Source organism: Mixophyes fleayi, chromosome 5 (assembly GCF_038048845.1).
Source record: "Mixophyes fleayi isolate aMixFle1 chromosome 5, aMixFle1.hap1, whole genome shotgun sequence".
Taxonomy (NCBI): domain Eukaryota; kingdom Metazoa; phylum Chordata; class Amphibia; order Anura; family Limnodynastidae; genus Mixophyes; species Mixophyes fleayi.
The window spans coordinates 56,834,546-56,856,436 of record NC_134406.1 but is presented as its reverse complement, the minus strand read 5'-3'; the positions used below and the strand labels follow the sequence as shown (position 1 = coordinate 56,856,436).

At 38.3% G+C, this 21,891-nt stretch overlaps 1 protein-coding gene across 2 annotated transcripts; it reads right to left on the bottom strand.

Moving 5' to 3' along the window:
- Positions 1-3,594: 3,594 nt before the first annotated feature.
- Positions 3,595-21,300, bottom strand: FAM221A (family with sequence similarity 221 member A). 2 transcript variants are annotated; one of them, XM_075212235.1, is made up of 7 exons: positions 21,126-21,297; positions 17,585-17,758; positions 16,795-16,985; positions 13,601-13,807; positions 12,534-12,626; positions 10,647-10,720; positions 3,595-4,251 (listed from the first exon to the last, which is right to left on the bottom strand). In XM_075212235.1, the coding sequence occupies exons 1-7, from the start codon at positions 21,185-21,187 to the stop codon at positions 4,189-4,191; spliced, it is 864 nt and encodes a 287-aa protein (XP_075068336.1). In that variant the 5' UTR covers positions 21,188-21,297; the 3' UTR covers positions 3,595-4,188. The 2 variants fall into 2 exon arrangements, with proteins under 2 accessions (XP_075068336.1, XP_075068337.1); XM_075212236.1 differs by lacking the exon at positions 3,595-4,251 and adding an exon at positions 4,258-5,721 and having other exon boundaries at positions 21,126-21,300.
- Between the last annotated feature and the right edge of the window lie 591 nt (positions 21,301-21,891).

The window sequence follows — 21,891 nt, the reverse complement described above, 5'->3', positions numbered from 1 at the left end:
TATTTCATTAGTGTGTATGATGTTGGATGAAGGATTATAATATGAATGATTGCATATTATTATTACAATGTTGTGTTTTTATTCTTAAGCTGTAGGATCCCCAACCAGTGAGTCATGAAACATTTGAGTGTCACCAGAATTTCTGGGTAACAGAGGGAAACCCTTCAAATATATTGAATAATTGCAATGAGCATAATATAGACATTATACTTTAAAAAAACACACATTACCTGTAAATCACCTTGCTATTTAAAAATATATGTATTTATTCATAGATCTGATGTTATTTATTCATAGATCATTCACTGATCTGTAACCAGGTGTGTCACAAGGTTGGGAACCACTGGTGTATTAATGGTGAATTCATAAAAAAAAACAAGTTAAACATGCCTCAGTGAGTTCACTAGTTGCTAAATAGTCTGAATATTGGTTGACCCAATACAATGATTGTTTCCATTCTGTGTGGACCATAGGTACACTTTACCTAGGATGTTAGGTTCAGTAATTTGACATCTTAGTCTAATGCTGACCACACATCAGATGTTAAAGGCTTGCAAAGATATTTAGGGGTATATTTATTAATTTTAAATCCGGTATTTTTATTGGAATTTTTCAAGGTACAAACATACCAAACAAAAGAAAAAAACACAAAACAATCGCATACATGTCAATATTAAAAGACACCATATACAAGACAGCAGTAAAGCAAAATAACAATATGTGCTATACTTATTTAGGATCATACATGGTAAATGCTCATACATGAGTAAATTACAAAAACAGGGTACACCATCTAGACATATATTATAGGACTGCGAGGACCAGACACTTATGTATTTGGGACATCTGGACTCGATGACACAGGATAAAATGGAGACTCAAACCACCTGTACCATATACCCTCAAATTTTTGCAGGGCATGCCTGCTAGTATAGTCAAATCTCTCGTGCCCTATAGTGGTGTATATTTACTAAACTGCGGGTTTGAAAAAGTGGAGATGTTGCCTATAGCAACCAATCAGATTCTAGTTCTCATTTATTTAGTACGTCTTACAAAATGACAGCTAGAATCTGATTGGTTGCTATAGGCAACATCTTCACTTTTACAAACCCACAGTTTAGTAAATCTAGCCCTTACTGTTCATTATATCAAAGGAGTGATTTCAACAAACGAAGTTGTTGTTTTTTTTTTCCCCTTTTCAAGTACTGTTCAACAGCATCACCAAGTGGCAAATTGTAGTAGTGTTCATCATACTGCTCTTCTATCACATATTATATTCTATTTGAAATGCTGCTCTAGAATACACTCTAGATTAAAACAAGCTAAGACTATCCACTAGCAATTGGATACCAAACATATCAGGGCTGATGCAGAGTGAGTACTATACCAGTTTATGTAGTGAATCTTGCGATAAAAAATAGCTCTGTGCATGCCCAGAATAGTGGCTGTACACATAATAAGCAGATTTGTCTTGCATTTATCTCCCACTTGCACCTGGAAAGGCAGATTGGGGGCTTCTAATGTAGGCAGAGTACAGTAAGGGCGCGTTCGTATAAGTAGGAACAGATGCAGACTGGGACACAGGCACATAAATACCTGTCCAAGCTGTATTTGCAGATGATCAAGGGCAGGTGCAAACAGCTGATGATGATGGCTGCCAACAATAGCAAACCGCTTGTAATTGGTTGTTTGCGAATGCTCCTTGACATTGATAGGGGCTTTCTTTGCATGGGTATATATTATGTTTTATATGTTAAGTAATTTTTTTGCACATACTTGGGACAGGGAGTTGTTTCTTTTAGGTTGAGAGAGTTTTTTTTTAAGTGTTATGGATGCCTAATAACAAATATGTATTTTGAAAACAAAATAAATGGTTAGACATGGGTGTAAGTGTATGTGACTTATGCCTGCTGTAAACCGGGTGCATATGATACTGGTGCAGACCTGCACGTATCTTACATGCTAGCCTGTGATTCAGGATTCAGTTGTGGCCAACTCTGCATTAGTCATGTCTAAGTAAATGTCTTCTTCCACTGTATTTAGTATGACAGGTTGGGCAAACATTAACACACTTTATTGTTAATTCCATAAACATTTCCACTGCTGATTGTGCCACTATTGATGCTTTGATTTTATCCTTGTAAACCCTCTCTGGCTCCAAAAAGAATGTAAGTGAATGGACCCGTACACACACGTGCTAACATTTCTATGGACGCAGGTCAGATAGTATACTGCAGCAGAGTGTTAAGAGTCTTTATTAACATTTATTTATATAGTGCCAGCATATTCTGTACCGTGTTACATCTGGGAATAATCATACTGTCCTAACTTTTCTATGTAACATAACATCAAAACAAGACTGGGTATTAACAGACAGAGGTCAGTGGGCCCTGCTCCCAAGTTTACAATCTATAGGACAATAGGAGTTCCATACAGAAGGGTAAGTGCAACATATTTCATATTGGTCCAGCTAGAATGCAAGGGTAAAACGTGCTTTGTGGCCCAGTCACACAGCGATGCTGGTCTGGGGGTCAGAGGGTTGTTTGAGCATCATCACCATTTATTTTTATAGCGCCACTGATTCCGCAGCGCTGTACAGAGAATTAATTCACATCAGTCCCTGCCCCATTGGAGCTTACAGTCTAAATTCCCTAACATATACACACACAGACAAAGAGAGACTAGGGTCAATTTTTGATAGCAGCCAAATAACCTACTAGTATGTTTTTGAAGTGTGGGAGAAAACCGGAGCACCCGGAGGAAACCCACGCAAACACAGGGAGAACATACAAACTCCACACAGATAAGGCCATGGTCGGGAATTGAACTCATGGCCCCAGCGCCGTGAGGCAGAGGTGCTAACCACTTCGCGTAGAAAAAGAACACATGTAAGTTTTGGGTGAAACTGTATAGAGGGATGGTAAATGGATAGCGTAACCTAGGAAGTTTTTTCAGGTTACAGTTAGAGACTAGAGAAATGTTTTGTTGCAAAGGAGGGATTTCCACAGAGTATTGCAGCCCGGAAAAAAAGACCTGTGACCGCGAGTGGGGGCAGGTGATAAGTGTGGATGAGGGACGCAGAAGGGTGGAGTTGAGATATATTTTGTAACAAGTAAATATTTGTATGTTGGTGCAGTGTTTATGGACTTGTATGTTAATATAAGTATTTTATATTGAATTTGGTAAAATTATGAGTCTTAAAAATGCGAGGTCAAATTACCTGCACCTTAACCAGAGTTGTTTTTGCAGTGTCCGTGTGTAGGTAGCCGTTGACTGTCAATGTGCAAACACAATGTATAAATCCCAACAAAATCCAAAATGTTTTTTTTGCACTCGCCTAGCACCTGTCCTGCTTACCAATATGATATTATTCAACTTGACTTCACAAAGCAGCCCACATATTTGCATAACATAACCTATGTGGCAAGGTCAGGAGAAGTAACCCCGCCTCAATGTGATCTAGTACAGCTAAGTGGAACTCCTCCACCCTCACACATTTCTACTTTTATACTCTGAACGAACGCAGACCATCACATATCCTGGATAACTCAAGTGTTAGTCTAGAAAGATCATAATAAGCTGTACAAAGAATACTGCATAGCCAATTATCTTTATTTATAAAGCACTGACATATTACACAGTGCTGTACATTGAAGGAATCATGATACAAATAAATTACATAGAATAACATGAAACAGGAGGGGAAGATGGTCCTGTCCAGATAAGCTTAATATCTAAGAAGTGTGGACACTTACTACATAAGAGAGTACAAAACCAATTGTAGTTACTAGTAACTACTGCCAGGCAGAAGAATTATCAGCTGCCAATATTACATTATCCAATTATATTTATTTTCTATATACACATATACTTTCTGTCTCATCGGAGATCATTCTTATGTCACAAACTTCTCGTAAAAAGAAAATTTGGGTGTATAAATATGTGGAGCAGGTATCCTGAGGGGTTAGAACACATCAAACCAGACACAAAATGGGATTTGAAATTATATATTTTAAAACAGACTTTGTCAGTTCACTGTGCATTGAAGATGTTGTTTATTAAAAACTAAGTATTATAAAATGGCATAACTATAGGTCCATAATAATGTATGCATATTTGGCAACAGAAACTAGTAAACAAAGACAATAAAAACAAAACAATTATTGTTTGCCGGGAAACCCACCATCATCAAAGGCGCTGATTGCTGGGACGTTTGGAATTTAGTCTTCTCAGCTCTTTTTCTTTCTGCAACTACGGAACATGGGACATTAATTATCAGTATGTGATCAAGCAATCTGTCTGAACACTGAAACATAGCGCATCAAAAAATACATGTTTAGTTATGCACCATTGTCTCAGGTCTTGCGCACTCCTATGATATTAATAAACGGTTTTATATCTTGAGATGGTTTTGTGGTTTCTCACAACATATACATATCCCAGCCAGCCTAAACACTACCTACCTGTGTCCTCTTGGTTCACCACTTCAATAAATCAACTTGGTATCTAGCGTGAACAAGAGCACTATAAACCTGTATACCAGTTGTGTAAATAAAGAACTACCCAACACACATTTGCAACAGCTGCTATGCAAAAACAGATAGTCACAGATGGATCATGGCATATGCATGTCATTGACTCTTCACATTCTACCAAAGATGTTACACACAGGTGTATATATATACAAATAAAAAACCACACAGAATGGCACAGTGGATAGTAGAATGATGCACTTTGATATAAGCACACATTGAGGGATCATATATGGACTAAATGCAGTGGCATATTTATAGGTTTATATGCCCCAAAGTGAAATATGCCACAGAGTGTCCTCACCACAGCACCTAATCCTTTAACGCTCACACACAAAACAAACACATGCATATAAAACACTTCATACCTACATATCCCTTTGTCTTTCATTTTTCACCTTATTTTTTTACAACTTCCTGTCCTCCCCTCCATCAAGGTAGACAAAGTATGTCCACCTTAATACTTTTCTGCCCTCACTCCTTTTCTTGTTCCCTTGTCTCTTCCCCTTTATCTCTTGCCTGAGCCATAAGATGCCCGTTCCATGTTTTATCTGCCTATACGGTCTCATGTGCCCCCTATTTTGTATGTCTCCCATGTCCTGTAAAATGTATTCTGACTCGCGTGCCTACCCTCATGTCTTTTTTCTGCATCTTTTAGTTTGTGTCTGTGTACTTTGTCCACCTCTATTTTGTACATATTTCTTAGTTTGCCGGCCCCAACTTCCTATGCTAAACCCACACTCAGCAGGTACAAATCAAGAAAATCCCACAGCATCTATGGGAATTCTGCAATGGAGTCTACATATGAAACAACTGCGAGATTTTGCCATATGCAAGTCTTCTATCCCTGCTGAGTACCAGACAGAGACACAGCTCTCAAGACCTGATGCATTGCTCCCCTTTTTGTTACACAGCTACCTAATGACCCCTAGTACACCACTTTGATATATAACATAAAGCTGCAGGATTACTTGTACAGATCAATAAAGTAAAGTCTCCTGCAGGCTTTCTTAAGCCAGCCTGATTAATTCCCTCTGGTGAATTGTACATTGTCACGTTCACACACTAAATATACTCACTTACATGTGTAACTTGGATGCGACTACAAGGCGTTAATTACTTTACAACACCCAAACTCACCTTTCACATAGGTTTCACAGAGAATACCTGGGAGCCTTCATGAGCACCTCTGAAAATTTAGCACACAACTATCCAGCAATCAAGCAACAGCTATTCTCTAAGAATGGCTTGTGAATTTGTTTAGAGTATCAAGAATACAACGTATTGACTGTTCTAATACAAAAGGTTAGTGATTACACAAAGTTTTAAAAATGACAACTTGCTTAGAGCTAATTGTAAGCATGCAGTTACAAAATAAATATAAATAAAGCTACATGTAACCCTTCCCTCGATGCATAAATGCAGATGATGGCCAAAGGGACAGGAGGTAATACTCCCAGGGCATAAGATAACTGGACCTATCCCTGTGGTTGGTTCATCAGTGCATGTGAGAGTTCTGAGATTGTATGTTACAATTCAAGACCATGTCCCTTTGAGTTAGTCACAGGGCCAGATCAACCATAGGGCTAACTGGGCTACAGCCCAGGGGCCTATGGCATCCAGGAGGCCCATGAAAGTGCTCAGCGGCAGTATTGATCGGTCGGGGGCGCCCCTGGCGTGATCAGTGCTGCTGAGCACTTTCACTGCGGTCCTTCTCCGGCGCGCTGTAGTCTCCTTACTGAGGAGATCTCGTGAGTCTCACTTTCACGAGATCTCAGTAAAGAGCGTACAGCGCGCCGGAGAAGGAGGTAAGTGTCGGGGGGGGGGGGGGAGCGGGGTGCGGGCAGCTCGGATCACAGGGGGGGGCACGGGCAGCTCGGATCACGGGGGAATGGAGGCCCCCTTAGCCCAGGGGCCTCCATTCCCTTAATCCGGCCCTGGTTAGTCATGACAGTGACTGTCTTCAGGTATTGAGAGAACCCTATTTGGCTCTGGTGGACAGAGAGGTGTAGATTTAGAGAGAGAGGCTCCGGATCCTAATGAATTCAGAGTGCGCTAACCCCTGACAGTAAGTCTCTGTTCTGAGGTGGAGGCTCTGAAACTCATTCAGTATATGAGAAATTGATGAAAGGGGACAGGGCAGAGTGCAGTAAGCCTGACTTAGGAGGGAATCAATTAACAAGGCATGGGAGACTGTTGGCAAGGGCATATGTAAAAAGTCTTCCCAAAGTGACAGCTAGTGGACAGTGAGAGCAATGGAAACATACAGAGACTGGCAGTGTGAGAGGTAGAGCGAAAGAGTGACAGTCCCAAAGAAAAAAAAAAGTGTCAGCTCTTGAGACCATCTGTGTTATCCACTTCATGTGTATTGTAAGAAAAATGTACAGGAGAGAGAAAATGGATATAACAAAACCGTGCACTTATATCATCCAAAAGGAAGTTCAGGTGCCCATTCTGTTGTGTACTGTGTGGCTAGACTTGTGTCAGCAGCTCTTCAACTGACTGGTAACTAACCCTACATCTTGAAGGACACCTGTTCACTTGAAGGCCACCACAGCCTGAGAGAGAGAGAACAGAGCTAGCCTAAGATGTAGATGAACTGATGTAGGTTGACAATGTCACACCTACATCACACTACCAGTGGACAGAAGGCTACATATATATCTCCAATAGTACTGTACAAATCTCTGGTTCCGGGGCAACAAAACTAGTTTTTGTTTATAGCTTCCATCAGGCCCAACGTACAAAAGTATGTTTGTGAGACCCTTGGTTTTGTATGTATCCTTTTGGAATGAAATTTCAGCAATAATCTTCGTAAAACATAAAATATAAACCCATGAAATAGCATTACCTCACCAACAAAATATGGAGCTATACTCAGAAATCACTAGGCTGCTATTTTTAATTTTCATAGATTCAATTTCATTAGACTCGGTACCAAGAAATTTGGTGAATAGCAGATATGATACCATTGTTTAAAAAGGGAATGAGATCACAACCAGGGAATTATAGACCGGTAAGCCTGACATCAATAGCGGGGAAACTACTGGAAGGTACATTTAGGGATAGTATTCAGGATTACTTGGTGTGTAATAAGATTATTTGTGGAAATCAGCATGGATTTGTGAGGGATAGGTCATTTCCAAATAATCTAGTTTCTAAGAGGAAGTTAGTGGGAACTTAGACCATGGTAGTACAATAGATCTGGTATACTTAGATTTTGCAAAGGCCTTTGATACAGTGCCACACAAGAGGTTGGTTTACAAAATCAGACAACTGGGTCTAGGAAACAACATTTGTACTTGGGTCGAAAACTGTTTCGAGAATAGGGAACAGAGAGTTGTGATAAATAGAACTTTTTCTAATTGGTCAAAAGCTTTAAGTGGTGGGGGCCACTCATTTTTAATATATTTATTAAATGATCTTGGTGATGGTTTAGAGAGCAAAGTTTCCATTTTTGCAGATGACACTAAAATGTGTAAAGTAATAAAATCAGAGCAAGATGTAGTTTCTCTACAGAGGGACTTGAATAAACTTGAATATAGGGAGGCCAAATGGAAGAATAATAATGATAAATTTAGGGGAATCTATAATGGAAAAGGATTTGGGAGAGCTCGCAGACAGTAGACTTAGCAATAGTGCTCAATGTCAAGCAGCAGCTGCAAGGGCATAAATAAAAACAAGGCATAAATGCAAGGTAAGGTGTAATTTTTCCACTATATAAATCGTTGGTAAGATCTCATTTTGAATACTGTTCTGGGCACCAATCTATACAAAAGACATTTTGGAACTAGAAAGGGTTCAGAGAAGGGTGACGAAATTGATAAAGGGTATGGAGTCATTAAGTTATGAGAAAAGGTTAGCCAAGGAGATATGATTACTATGTACAAATACATTAAGGCTCAATACAGAGAACTTTCATGGGAACTATGTCACCCCAAGGACTGTACACAGAACAGGAAAGGAAGTTTCACAAAGTAAGGGGGGTTCTTTACAGTAAGGACAGTCAAGATATGGAATTCACTGCCAGTGAAGGTTGTGATGGTAGATTCAATTGATATGTTCAAGAAAGGGTTAGACAGATTTTTATCAGAAAGGTTATCCAGGGTTACAACCATAAATCAAAATGAAGGACAGTAGTGGATCCAGGGAGAAATAGGACTGTAATATTGGGTCAAGAGGGATTTTTCCTGATTGAAACAGACTGACCGTTGCTTCATCTGAATCAATTTCAAATATAAGATAGGGATCGCAGGAGATCCAAAATAGGTTGAACTTGATGGATTGGTGTCTTTTTTTTTTTTTCTCAACCTCATCAACTATATTACTATGTAATCCTTGTTTTATCTCACCTTACCAACAGCAAAAATGTATAAGCTTATAATTCAACTCTAAACATATTCTAAATATGTGATAATAACTATTTCCCCTTACAATAATGCATTATTCATCTTTCAGAACATGTTATAACAATCAGATATTGGCCCATAATATTTCTATCCAAAGATGACATTTCCTAAACTGTCATTGTTATAAATGTGATATTAAATATACAACTTTTAAGAAGATCAAGGTTTGTTCCATAACATTCCTTGTTGTATAAACTTTGCTAGCTGTTAATTTTATATTGATTAATCTCCTAAACATTATAGCAACAGTATTCTGTTCCATACATAAGCCAGTAAAATAAATGCCCAAATCCACATACATTTGAGGAATGAATTTGTTTTTTTTACAGCTCACAGTGTCATCTTGTGGTAATTTTGAAGTATTACACTTTTTTCAGATCCGCTTTATTTGCTTGAAAATAAATTTAAGATGTTGTAAGTCACACGTTTGGATCATAATGTGGATGAGTAAAATTTGTTTCCTAGCTGGCAGTACTTTAAGCTACACCTAAATCCTTTTTAGTAGACCGAACAGAGCATTACTACATTTGTGGAAATGTCCTTGCAATTACATATGTAGTATAGTTAGAGCGTAATTTTAAACCGGAACTTGAAATATCTATTTGGCATGAGATTCTATGTATTGCTTCCTTTATTTGTCAATAAAATATTTAATATATATTCCCACTGATCTTGTGAATCCAGATGGATCTCTCCATCATTATCAGCAGCACCATATATTTATATAGTAATCCACCAATTCCGCAGCGCTGTACAAAGAATATTTGTAGCTCACCTCAGTCCCTGCCCCATTGGAGCTTACAGTCTAAATTCCCTAAAACACACCAACTAGATTTAACTTCTGATAGAAAAGAGTAGCATTCACAAAAGCTGAATCTCTTACGCAGTGACACATGGGAGTTATGGTGAAATACTCCTCCCCTGCCACAAAGGAGGGCTTTAGCTCTGAAAATGATGCATGACCTGACACCACACCAAATCAAACAGTGGAGTGACTGGCAGAGGATTCCAGCATGTGGTGTGTAGTATGTACTGAAAACCTGGGACAGACCTAGACTTTTGTTTCAAAGGGAGATGGTTTTCAAGCCCCTCCCACCCTAAAAAACCTCTTCAGTGATATGAGCTCTCACCCCTGGCAGTCGAATGTCACAAGTCACTCATCTGTCACTCAATGTTCCTTTCATAGCTGGGAATATAGATGGTACTTTGCCAGTGGGCTCTGTTGTCCCAATCGCACTCCCTCCCACAACCATCACCAATTGTGCCGCTCTGCTCTTGAATTTTTTCCTTTACACACTGTGACACTATCTAGCAGCAGAAATACAGTTAAGTGGAATGTGATGTCTGCACATAGCCACACTAACAACTTTAAAAAGTACTGATGATTAAATGCAAATAATGTTACTCCCCTGTGATTTGCTACCTTCAAAGTCGTACTGCTGCAATACAATACCCACCCACTGTCGTGGGTAAAATGCATAGCAAGTGCCTTCATGACCAATCTGTGTTTGCATTTTAAAAGGGTAAACGAATGTATTGATATGGAAGTAGTAGCATTTTGAAACACACAACGTAATGTAACATAAATGTACATAGGTATGGGAAAAATATATTTTAGTTTTACATGCATTAAAACTCCTAATTTAAAACACAAGTTGATAAGTACCCCAAATCTGCCTTTTCATCAGTGTAATGAATTACATACCCTTTCCTGATATCGTCTTTCGAAGTAAGCCATGTCATCTTTTTCGGATGTCTTCAAATTGGACATTTGCGTACCTAAAAAAGTAAGGTTAAAGAGAATTTGGCCAGTGTTATTATATATTGTCGGAGCAATTCATGTGTCAGCTGTTATTCATATTAGTGAATGCAAATATACAGAGATAGTGCAGAATAATTTATGTCTATATTTTTCTGAAGAGTAGAATTAGGGGTAGACTTCACTGTAAAGTGTTAGAATACAAAATACTAGCAACAATGTTTTTGGATCAGATTTATTAGTCGTTTTTTTGTTTGTTTCTTGTTTCCACCTTTGTTGCTGCTATGGTATTACTAGATACTTAAGTCAACATACTTGTATGCTACATATATATTTCCTGTAGAGCTGTGACTGACACTATAGTACAGAACACATTAGTGCTTTTATCTTTTTAAATATACCGTATATACTCGTGTATAAGCCGAGTTTTTCAGCATACTTTTGTATGCTGAAAAAGGGCACTCGGCTTATACACGGGTGAACTTACCTGGTGTCCGGTCCCTCGGCTTCAACTTCTGCATATACGTTCCAACAACAGGAAGTTCGGCATTTGGAACGCAAACTTGCGTTCCAAATGCCGAACTTCCTGTTGTTGGAACGCATATGCGTTCCACTGCCGGGTAAGTGAAAAAATTCTCTCTCTCTCTCTCTCTCTCTCTTTCTCTCTCTCTCTCTCTCTCTCTCTCTCTCATTACATAATAAACAAACAATACAGCCACCATGTTCATACATTTATATCCCTACCCCTTATATACCCCTTTATTTAGGTTAGGTTGTACCCAATGCCAATTATTTTATAATCATTTATGAATGTTCTTTGTCATCTACTGTTATTTATGGTTTCGCTAAAAATGATTTCATAGATTGAACCTATCATTTTTATTTAGGTTTTTAAATTAGCGCTCTTTTCCACCCTAGGCTTATACTCGAGTCAATAAGTTTTCCCAGTTTTATGTAGTAAAATTAGGTGCCTCGGCTTATATTCGGGTCGACTTATACTCGAGTATATACGGTATCTATGTTGGATTGATCTGCGTTGTAATGTAAGTGAATATTTCCCACAGGCATAAAACCTTAAGTGGTCCTAAATATAGACTGGTATTTTTATTCTAACAAATCTGGATGTAGTAATAAACTTATGCAACAGTAATCAATGAAGAATTCCCTGAGAAATCTGATCATACAACTGATTGCTTCTGCTTAATAATACTTTTGGTCTAGCCTATTAGATTTTAGCTTACTTCAACAAAACGTAAACTGTGCGTAGAGTTGCTGACATTGCCTTTCTAAATATTGTACTAATATTTCCTGGCCTTAAATCAAAGTGAATTAATGGCAGTTTTGCTGGAGCTACAATTTACCTTATCCAGACATTACACTACCTGATTCTGGGAAGAATATTACTTGCCCATTGTTGGTCTGAGAACAGCTGCCTTGCTGTGTTATTCTCTCTATTTCACCAGAATGTAAAAGCTCCAACCTGGGAAACCATTTGCGTTTGGTATGAAGCCAACAAACAGCAGGACATACAGGCCCAGTCAATTCTCATTCTCCTGTCTTTAAACTTGAGTAGCCTAAGGGTCCTGATAAAGAGCTACGCTATGAAAAACTAGGTCCCAGGAATGGGATTCATTTGAAAGACTGTAGAGAGGGTAGCATAGCATTTAAATTCAAATAGTCAGCAACTACATAGCAATAGAGAAACATCCTTTCATGTTAAATCTGTTTTGTCGACATCATGATTAAATTGAGCATGTCAATATAATATCCTTTTAAAAGACTGCAGGGTAAAGGCTATATACATTGTACATTATTAATATAATGCTTCATTACCAGTAACTGCCGCAGATGGAGGGTCATATGCTCTTAGAAATGGATGTGATCCACCATCATCAGGAGTCTCCAAAACACTCTGACTGGGAGCACCTACACACACAATACCAACATGTTCATTGGCTAAGATAAAATTTGTCACCTTGACAGAATGGAGGCAGCCATTTTGTTAGCTAAACGAATATTCATGAGAATGCTGCACGGCCATTAATTAGCATCAGTGCCTGTGCCTCGGAGATGTCACTGGGTTCTTCACGAATATTGGTACAGTGTATAAATTGGTTGCCCTTTTTGTATGCAGTAATATCACAATCCTAATAAACTGATATGCTGCATGCTGATGAACATTGATAGTCAAGAAAATGGCTGCCACCACTGTGAATAGGTGACTGGTGCATTTTAAGCCCTTTATAGTAGCATTAATAGTAGCCTTATATACTGTAAGAATTACATTCAACTTTGTGCTTACAATATTTGCTTATTTTATTGCGATATGCTTCAAAGAGAAGCATAAACATATATAAAATGACGCAGAAGCAGAACAAAGACAACATACTTGTTTCATTTGGAAATATATACATTTTTAGTGGTCTGCAGCAGTGGCTGATGAAATATTTGTTAACTTGAGAAAGTGTATGTGTTGTGTCTTGTGTTTTATAACGTATGCACAGAAGTCTATGAATTTTACCTGAATGACTAGAAAAAAGGGTGGTTTGTTAATGACAGTGGCAAACTACTACTTAGGAGGAGATTCAATTAGCCGCAATGTTCCTCAGAATATCACGGCTGCGCATTTTTACTGTTACTTAGGTAAACTCTCGACTTATTCTTCCTCGTACTACTGTGGAGCGAGAGGAAAAATTTGCAGAGTTCTTGTAAAAATCCTGCGGCCACGATGTTCCTTATTGAATCTCCCCCTTAATGTCTTTAATACATAAATTGATTGTTTGCACAAAAGGACATTATAAAATAATGTATTAGAAAATTAGCTTGTATAAAATAATAAAGCAATGCCTATCCACTGCAGTGTTTATTCTCAAAACAGTGACCGTTAGGTTGACACTTACCTATACCGCTTCCATCCAGTCTCATGTACCCTTCAGAAAGAGAGCTGAAGCCTGTCAATCCTCCAATGGCAGCATATGGGACATTGTGTCCAACAGGCTTTCCCTGAGCCAGCCGCTCTTCCTTTGTTTCTACAACAGTGTCATGTGCGTACGCTGGCTGCGAACAGCCACAGGTGAAAGAACTGTGGAATCCTGCACAGTTTGTGCCTGTAGGAGGAGATATGCTAATAATTAGCACAAATATAGTAATTGATTCACTATGTATAAAAATCAGTTTTTCAGTTCATACTGTATGATAAGTAAAGAGCACATGGTGATGAAGGAGGCTGCACATTACAAAAACAAAAAATCCGGAAAAAGTTGTCTCTGAAAATGTGCTGTTAACACACACTAGGATTTTATTTGCTCACTTGCCATATACCTCACTTATATGAAAGTCCCTGCATTTTGTACTCTCTATTGTTCATGAGATTCCATTTTGTTGGTTACCATTTGGAATACATACACAGAACACCTCTAATTTCATGGCTACACTTATTTCTTAATGCTGAACATCAATAAAACAATGCCCTTACAGGTCAGAGTACAACACGTGGCACCAGGGAGACTCTGAATACTGTATTAGATTGTAAGCTCCTGTGGGACAGGGTCTGATGTGATTGAATAAACATTCCCCAGTGTTGAAAATACTGCGTAATTTGATAGCCCAATATAAATAAAGGATAATAATACTCAATATCTAATCATGAACCTGCCACTGTTTTGATGGAAGGTGATTGAATGGCTACTGTAGATTGACCAATCACCCTAGAGGGCAAGCCATGTCGGTGGTAATTTCCTGGCAATAGAACCTATACTTTTTTCGAAGCAACTGAAATGGAAATGCAACAAAAACAGTGAGTAGTTTTAAAAACAACACTTCGGTTCAGATAAAGTGCCCTTTTTAATCTTCTTGTGGATTTTATTTAACCCCTTCTCTGCTGAGGCTTTTCTCGCCTGTACACTGAGCCTATTTTGAGACTTTTTGAGCTGGTCGAATTCTAACATCGATATCCGTAATTTGTTTATGCAGTCACCACACAAATTATATTTTGGGGGTTTTCTGAAGACTTTGATTTTTCAGAAAATACCATTAGTTTACATACACCTCCAGACACAAAAAAGACAATCTACCCAAAATGAGCAAAATAAAAGGGGGGTTTTATTGAAATTGTAAGAAAGCGAGTTGAAGTAAATTTTGGTTTTTGTATAAACACCATCAATAAATACTTTGTGGTTTATACTTTGGCATCAGTCCACCTTTCCAAGCAGCAAAAAGCTAGATTCTACATGTAGGTTTCCAAAATACAATCGTCACCTGAAAATGATAATGCCGTTTTTTTTTCTTCCTAGTTTGCACTGTAACATATGATCATCAGACAATAACTTCTACTAGGCCACATTGTTTGAACAAGGGAGCTTCCCCCTTTCAAGCGAGTGTGTCCCTGAGTCTGCCAGAATGGGGGAGATTAGGTACTTTTAGTGCCCTCACCCGTCCCCTGCACTACAGATTTGTTTCTGTAGTGCAGTAGCTGATTGGGGGTCGAGAGAAGAGCATCGCCCACTGGAAATACCGATGGGGGGATCGGTAAGTATTATTTTAAACACTTTAAACCAGTGAAGTGGAAATTTAAAAGTGGTGGTGTGGAAAATGTAAGTGAATGGAATTTGACTAGTTTTCAACTAAGGTAGTAGGAGATGTGATGGTATGGAATATCACCGAATACCAGTCCACTTTGACCACCCTATCAGTGCTAAGGGTGAGTGGGAACAGTGGATAAAAACGTATTATCTACAACAGAACATTGTGCCAGATATGTTAGTAAAAGCAAACAATGAGAGAGACAATATGATTGTCCAAGAAGGTGACAGTTGCTATGAAAAATATAGACAGACCCAATCAGAGGAAGATAAAAAAAATTAGCCTTAATAAATATTAAACACACAATAAAACTAGCTAATTTGCACAAAGTACAAGATGCAGTAAAAAAAAAAAAAAAAAGTATGATAAAAAAGGGGGTTGGTTTTATTGAAATAAACAAAAGATTATATTACAATTTAGACATCACTTTGCTTATTGTGTACAGTTCTAGAGGCCGGATCACCAAAATACATTAATAAAACAACAAATTCAGAAAAGGGCTACTGCTGCATGGATCGCAGAACAAAAATTATTAGCAAACTAGGAGACTTCAACATGGAAGAGATAGATGTGATATGATCGAAACATTTAATTATAGCAAAAGTAGTAATAGAGTTCAGGAAGGCAGTGTTTTGTTTTAAAAATGAATTCTAGAAAAAGGGAATACACAGATATTGTTATAAGACTTACAAAATATTGAGAAAATAACCTCACAAAAATAGGGCAGAATAGATGGACCAGTCATTTTTTTTTCCCCGATTGCAAACTCTGTATTATTAAGCCTACTGAAGTGTGAAAAATAGATAGCTGCTAATCTAACCCTTCTTAAAATAGAGGGAACTCGGACATGACTCTGCAGCTGTTAAACAAATTTAATGTTTCATAAAACTGAAACAACTCTGTGTTCCTTGGAGTTCTTTTAGTTATATTTCAAATTACAGAAAATAATCTTCTAAAGTTTGTTTCCCTTTTTATATTTTAACTGTTATAATTTATCTTTCATTCTTTTCAGGAAATTGAATCTTCAAAAAACTACTACTACCCATATTCAATCTGATAATATCTCGAAACTTTAACATACACTTTGAATGTTACTAGAAGCTCTGTGAGTAGGAGGACCAATCAGAAGTGTCCCGTGATTGCGGCTTCTTATAGATTCCACTGCTCCTCTGTAGCAACAGCAACCCCTGGGATTGTAAGATGAACAATGGAGCCCCGGGAAAAACTAGTTAAAGAAGCAGTCCTTGGGTCTCTGGGGGAGGGAGATAGCTAATTAAAATAATAATCAGTAATATATGCAATTATACATACAAGTACAGTACAAATTAAGAATTTATTATTTTGCTCAAGTCACCACTTAAATTTCTTTTAGTTTTAGTGGCCCGTAATACTAAGAGTGAAAGGAAAACAAAAAGCAAGAGAAATAGCATAGAAATCAATGAGAGTGTGTAATAACATAAAAGGCAGTGATCAGAACATGTAATAATGAGAGTACGAGGGGAATCGGTCTTACACTTGGTGCAGTGGTAGGATCCTGCAACATTGTGGTCATCAGCAAAGTGCTTACACCTGCAGCGAATGGGCTGGGATCCATTAAGAGGGACATAGTGATACGACTTGCACTGGCATTTACTGACTTTACAAGGCAAGTGAATGGGACGATTCTCAGGAAGCTCCTTAAAATCGGTCTTATGTTGCTTGTACCTAAAAGAAAAAGGTTCATAGAATAGAGAATTTAAATAATCTTACTCTAAGTATTAGAAACTGTGTACATAAGAAACTGGTGAGAACTATTGTCCTCTAGCTCTCTGCTATTATACACAGCCACCGGATGTAGAGCTGGCATAGAGGCTTTAAAGGAAACATAAATATTTGATAAGCTAATATAAAGTAATAATTTCCTATTCACTGAATTAGAGGGAAAAAAAATAATTATTTTTGTATTAATTTGCCTCCGATAAGGGTAAATATATTCTGTAAAATAATTAATGCATGTTTGGACTCAATAATACATAATTAGATGCTCATATTTCATCTTCACAAATTCTGATTCTTGCTTAATGTAACAATTACCCAAATTGCTCTTGTGTATAAACTTCACATTTTCTTTCTTTTTTTTAAATTAAGAAATAGTATGGATAAACAATATGCACTAAAGGAAGCATAAATTATATTCACATACAAACACAACTTTGGCCTTGAGCTATATATAGGAGGTGAGAGGAATGTTTCTTTTAAGAATGGGATATTGTGATCAATGTAAGGATGTTTATGGCACAGATGTGACAAATATTGCTTTTTACCTGTGAGTACAAAAGCAAGGTGTCTCTGGGCCCACAAGCTTACAATCCATTCCTGTTGGTGATCTCCAGCTGACAAACAGTCTATTTTGAATTCTCATTGGAAGCACCGTTTTCTTATATTCCTCATATTCTTCTGGACTAAAGAGCTTCCCTCCATCATCTTCACCAACAATCCTGCCAAATACAATTAAAACCTTTAAATCTAGTTAGCAAAACACAAGTAAAGATAAAATTCGGTGATGACTTATTTCATGTATACTGTTCATGCTATAACCAATGTAACCAAAACTCACACTATATAGATTAAAAAATGAATGGCATATCTAAACTGTGCTGCATCTTGTTATATTTACAGGTTTCGTGCAAACAGTTGCAGTGATGTGCCCAAAGTATGGCATTTTGTGTAGATGAATTCATGTCTACTTATAACAGAAAGAAAAACATTATTCTTAAGTCATTTTACAGCACATCATGGGTTCTGGCTCTGTCTGCTTCCCCAATAGGACAGGTATATTCTGCTAAAATAGAATAATCATTAAGTTCTGCAGAAGGTGCTTATAAAATATTCAGTATAAGAATTAGCACTTAACTTGAAGGACTGTGTAGTTCAGACCGTAACGACAATGCCAAATAAATATTTTAAAATGTGACCATATGAAGCAATATACCTTTGTGAAACATTACAAGGTAGACACAGCACGAGGCATTTTTTTGGAGAATTCTCCACAGAACATGCAAGATGGACATTTTAGAACATCACGATTAAGTGATAGGGAGCACAGTGGTTAGCACTGCTGCCTCACAGAGCTGTGGTCATTGGTTCGTTTCCAACCAGGCCCCATTCTGTATGGAATTTGTATGTTCTCCTTATATTTGCATGGGTTTCCTTCAGCTGCTCCGGTTTCCTCCCACAGTCCAAAAACACTGGTCGATTAATTGGCTTCTGACAAATATGGTTGTGTATTAGGAAATTTAGACTGTAACCTTTAACGGGGCAGGGACTGATGTGAATGATTCCATATTCTCTGTAAATCACTGCGTAATATGATTGCTAATATACACTGACCGGGCGTATCACTACCCTAGAACACCACTGTTTCCTGGTCAGAAAATCACAGCATTCTAAAATGCTCACTTCTTACTGCTTGGAGACTCTTCCTCTTAAAACATCTGCTGCTTGTGTGTCTAGCTTGTAATACTATACAAATGGTATGTATGTTGCACCATGTGGCCATGTGAATTACGGTGAATACAGCAGCTAATATTTGAAAAGAAAGCTCCTTCAGAAGAATCAGGGAGGCTTTTCCTGCCAGCACATAGCACAGCTTGATTGTGACATTTTCAAGGTTGGTTGGGGGGCTCTTATTTTGTGCTGAGAAAAATGGGAAAATGTTTTCCACCTTCCTGAACAGACATGTTTTTTGCAGGTAGTCTTTCAGGCATCTTCCCACAGCCACATCCTACTTTAGAAACTAAGAAACTATTGTAAGACATTTTTAAATTCAATCTACATGCACCCAGTTGTTCCTGGTGTTCAGAGTTACACCATGATGCCAACTGTTAGTATGTTATTGATTACTCCTAGTTTGCACCAAGTTGGACTTTTCCCAATTCATGGTCCAGCCCCGATCTTGCAAGAACTTAAGCGTTTGCTCCAGAAGTTTCTGAAGGAGACATGCTGAGATTGTTATCAAAGGCCATTCATCTAGGTACAAAGACATGTGGATACCCTCCTGCCTCAACACCAATGTAACTCTTGTCACAATCTTCTTAAAAACCTGTTGGGCAGATGTGATACTAAAGGGAAAAATTGTAGTTCAGTCCATTTGTTTTGAATTTGAGTCCAAATATTTTCAGTGGGGTTTTAACATAATAAAATGTGAAGACAGGAGTCTTTTAATTCCAATCTTACAATATATTCCCTCATCTCCAGGGAGGATGGGACAGAATTGATGACCAAAATTTTCATCCAGGTATGGGAACGAGGAATATAGCAGGCAGAGTATACGCCTTTGTCGTCTTCACAAATGAAACTGGTTTCATAACTTGTTTCTGATAGTTTAATATAACAATTTCCTCAGGTTTACTGGCATGGTGGCCTCTTGAGTTTCCACCCATTTGTACCGTTCGTCTATGAGGGCCAGGAATTGATAGCTGCCTGTGATTGGTTCTCTCGCTCACACCCATTTGTCAGCATGGGCAGTCAGAAAAATCTGCTGCATGGCGCTCCGGTTAGGAAAATGGGTCACCTTAGAAAATTTGGTGGTAATGCATCTTAAGCTGATCACATCCCCTACAATTAAGGTATTTTGGATTTGCAAGTGCTTTTCCTCCCTTTAGAGGATGTCATCTAGGTTAGATATCTACAGTCACCTACTGCTGGCTTCCTAAACTTTTTGCCAAAACAATCCTTGTCAGCTTCCAAGCAGGAAGTAGATGCCTTCACTGCAGCACAATTAAGTAACATCTATGTGCCCAGAGTAATGTGTACAGTCAATTCGTTACCACTGCAGACACACAAACCACAATCTATTGAGGACTGTGTTTTATTTTATGTGCCTGCCAAGTCACTTATTGAGACCGAGGTGCCCCTGAACATCACCTCGATGTTCAAATACACCTATTTCCAGCAATATAAGTAGGAATCTCCGTTCATTTTTCTGCACACCTCCAAGGGTTGCAAGATAAGTGAAGAATCCTGCCATAACATTGTGCGATGTGTCTCCATGGACGTTCCGGAGACGCCTCACTCCAAATTGAATGTCCCCAAATGGTTTGATTCCTAAAGTTTATCAGAGGTTAGAGTGATGCTGTGCTTTGTATCAGTTTGTCACTGTAGCTGGGGATCATTTACTCCTGATTTTAAATTAGCAAATGTCACATTTTAAAAAAGGAAATATTTTTACTATTTGTACACTGCAGCTATGTGAGAACATTTCATGCAATACATTTTTATCTTTAACACAAACTATACCTGTTATATGCAGTCACCAAATACTAGGAATTGTATATCCTGTGTATATAACTTTCAATGCCTAGCTGTAGCTTGTCAGGGTCACTGCAATAAACTGAAACCTGCAGCACTTTCCTTGGTTATGAACAGCAGCACACACAAGGCTCATGTCTGTTCCCGAAAATTACGTGTAACTTGTTATAGTGCAATGTGTGAGAGAAGCAATATAAAAGAACAATGTTGTCTTTGTCATTGGTTCCATAGCGAATTAGGTGCTACAACAAAGTCACCATTCTTCGTTGTGGCTGCCTTAAAGGGAACAAGATTAAGCAGAATTAAAAAAAAATGCATGAAGCGAACTATTTGATTAATTTGCATAACGCTGAGCACACTGATTATAAATATGAATATATATATATATATATATATATATATATATATATATATATATATATATATATACAAGATGGTCTCTTAGCAACAAACATGGTCAGAGAAGTATATATACTTTATGAGAACCTGATAGGCTGCAGTTAGTTTATCTGACAGCTGTCACGGTGTTTGTAGTAGTGTGACCGTAGGACTGACCTCCTGTACTCCAGGTAGTCATCTATCGCCCCAGCAGCCCCCTGGAAGTGCAGCCTCTCCATGTTTCCCAGCCAAGTAGCTGTGGCCGAGGGAGGAGACAAGGACACGGAAGCTCTGACTGCAGATGGGGGCGGCTCCTGGCACCACAACCGGCGACTAGGTGTGGATGTTGTCAGATGTGGGACTACAAGTCCCAGTCGGCGAGGATCACTGGTACCTAGAGTTGTGTGGCAGCTGGAGCGCTCAGGTTGCCTGCCAGAGTCTACATCCGATCTATAATCTCTCAGAACAACATGGTACTTTCCTAGAGTGACACACTGAATAGACAACACCACCGTGTAAAGGGAAGCAGGGCAGAAAAATAACATTTGGAAAAAAACGTTATATAGTGTGACTCAGCTTCATATTTTTAAATTGTAGATAAAGTATATGGGTATAGCATATATTTCAAATTCGATCCATATTTGTGTTGTGATGTAATTACAAGACAGACACAAGATGATGGAAAACACTTCTTTTGCATGGTCTAGAAAAAGAAATGTCGCATTTATTCCTTTGAGGCAGTGATGGCCAACCTGATACACTTAATGGGGCGGCCCTCTCGCCTTCAAAATAAACGCACATTGGACCTCATTTAGAGTCGGACGCAAAGTACGTTTTAGGCGCATCAAACAAAAAAACACTACCACGCATGTGCAGCAAACACCGTATCCGCCTGCATCTTGGACGCAATTTACACTTGCGACAGCTTGTAGCTCACTACGAG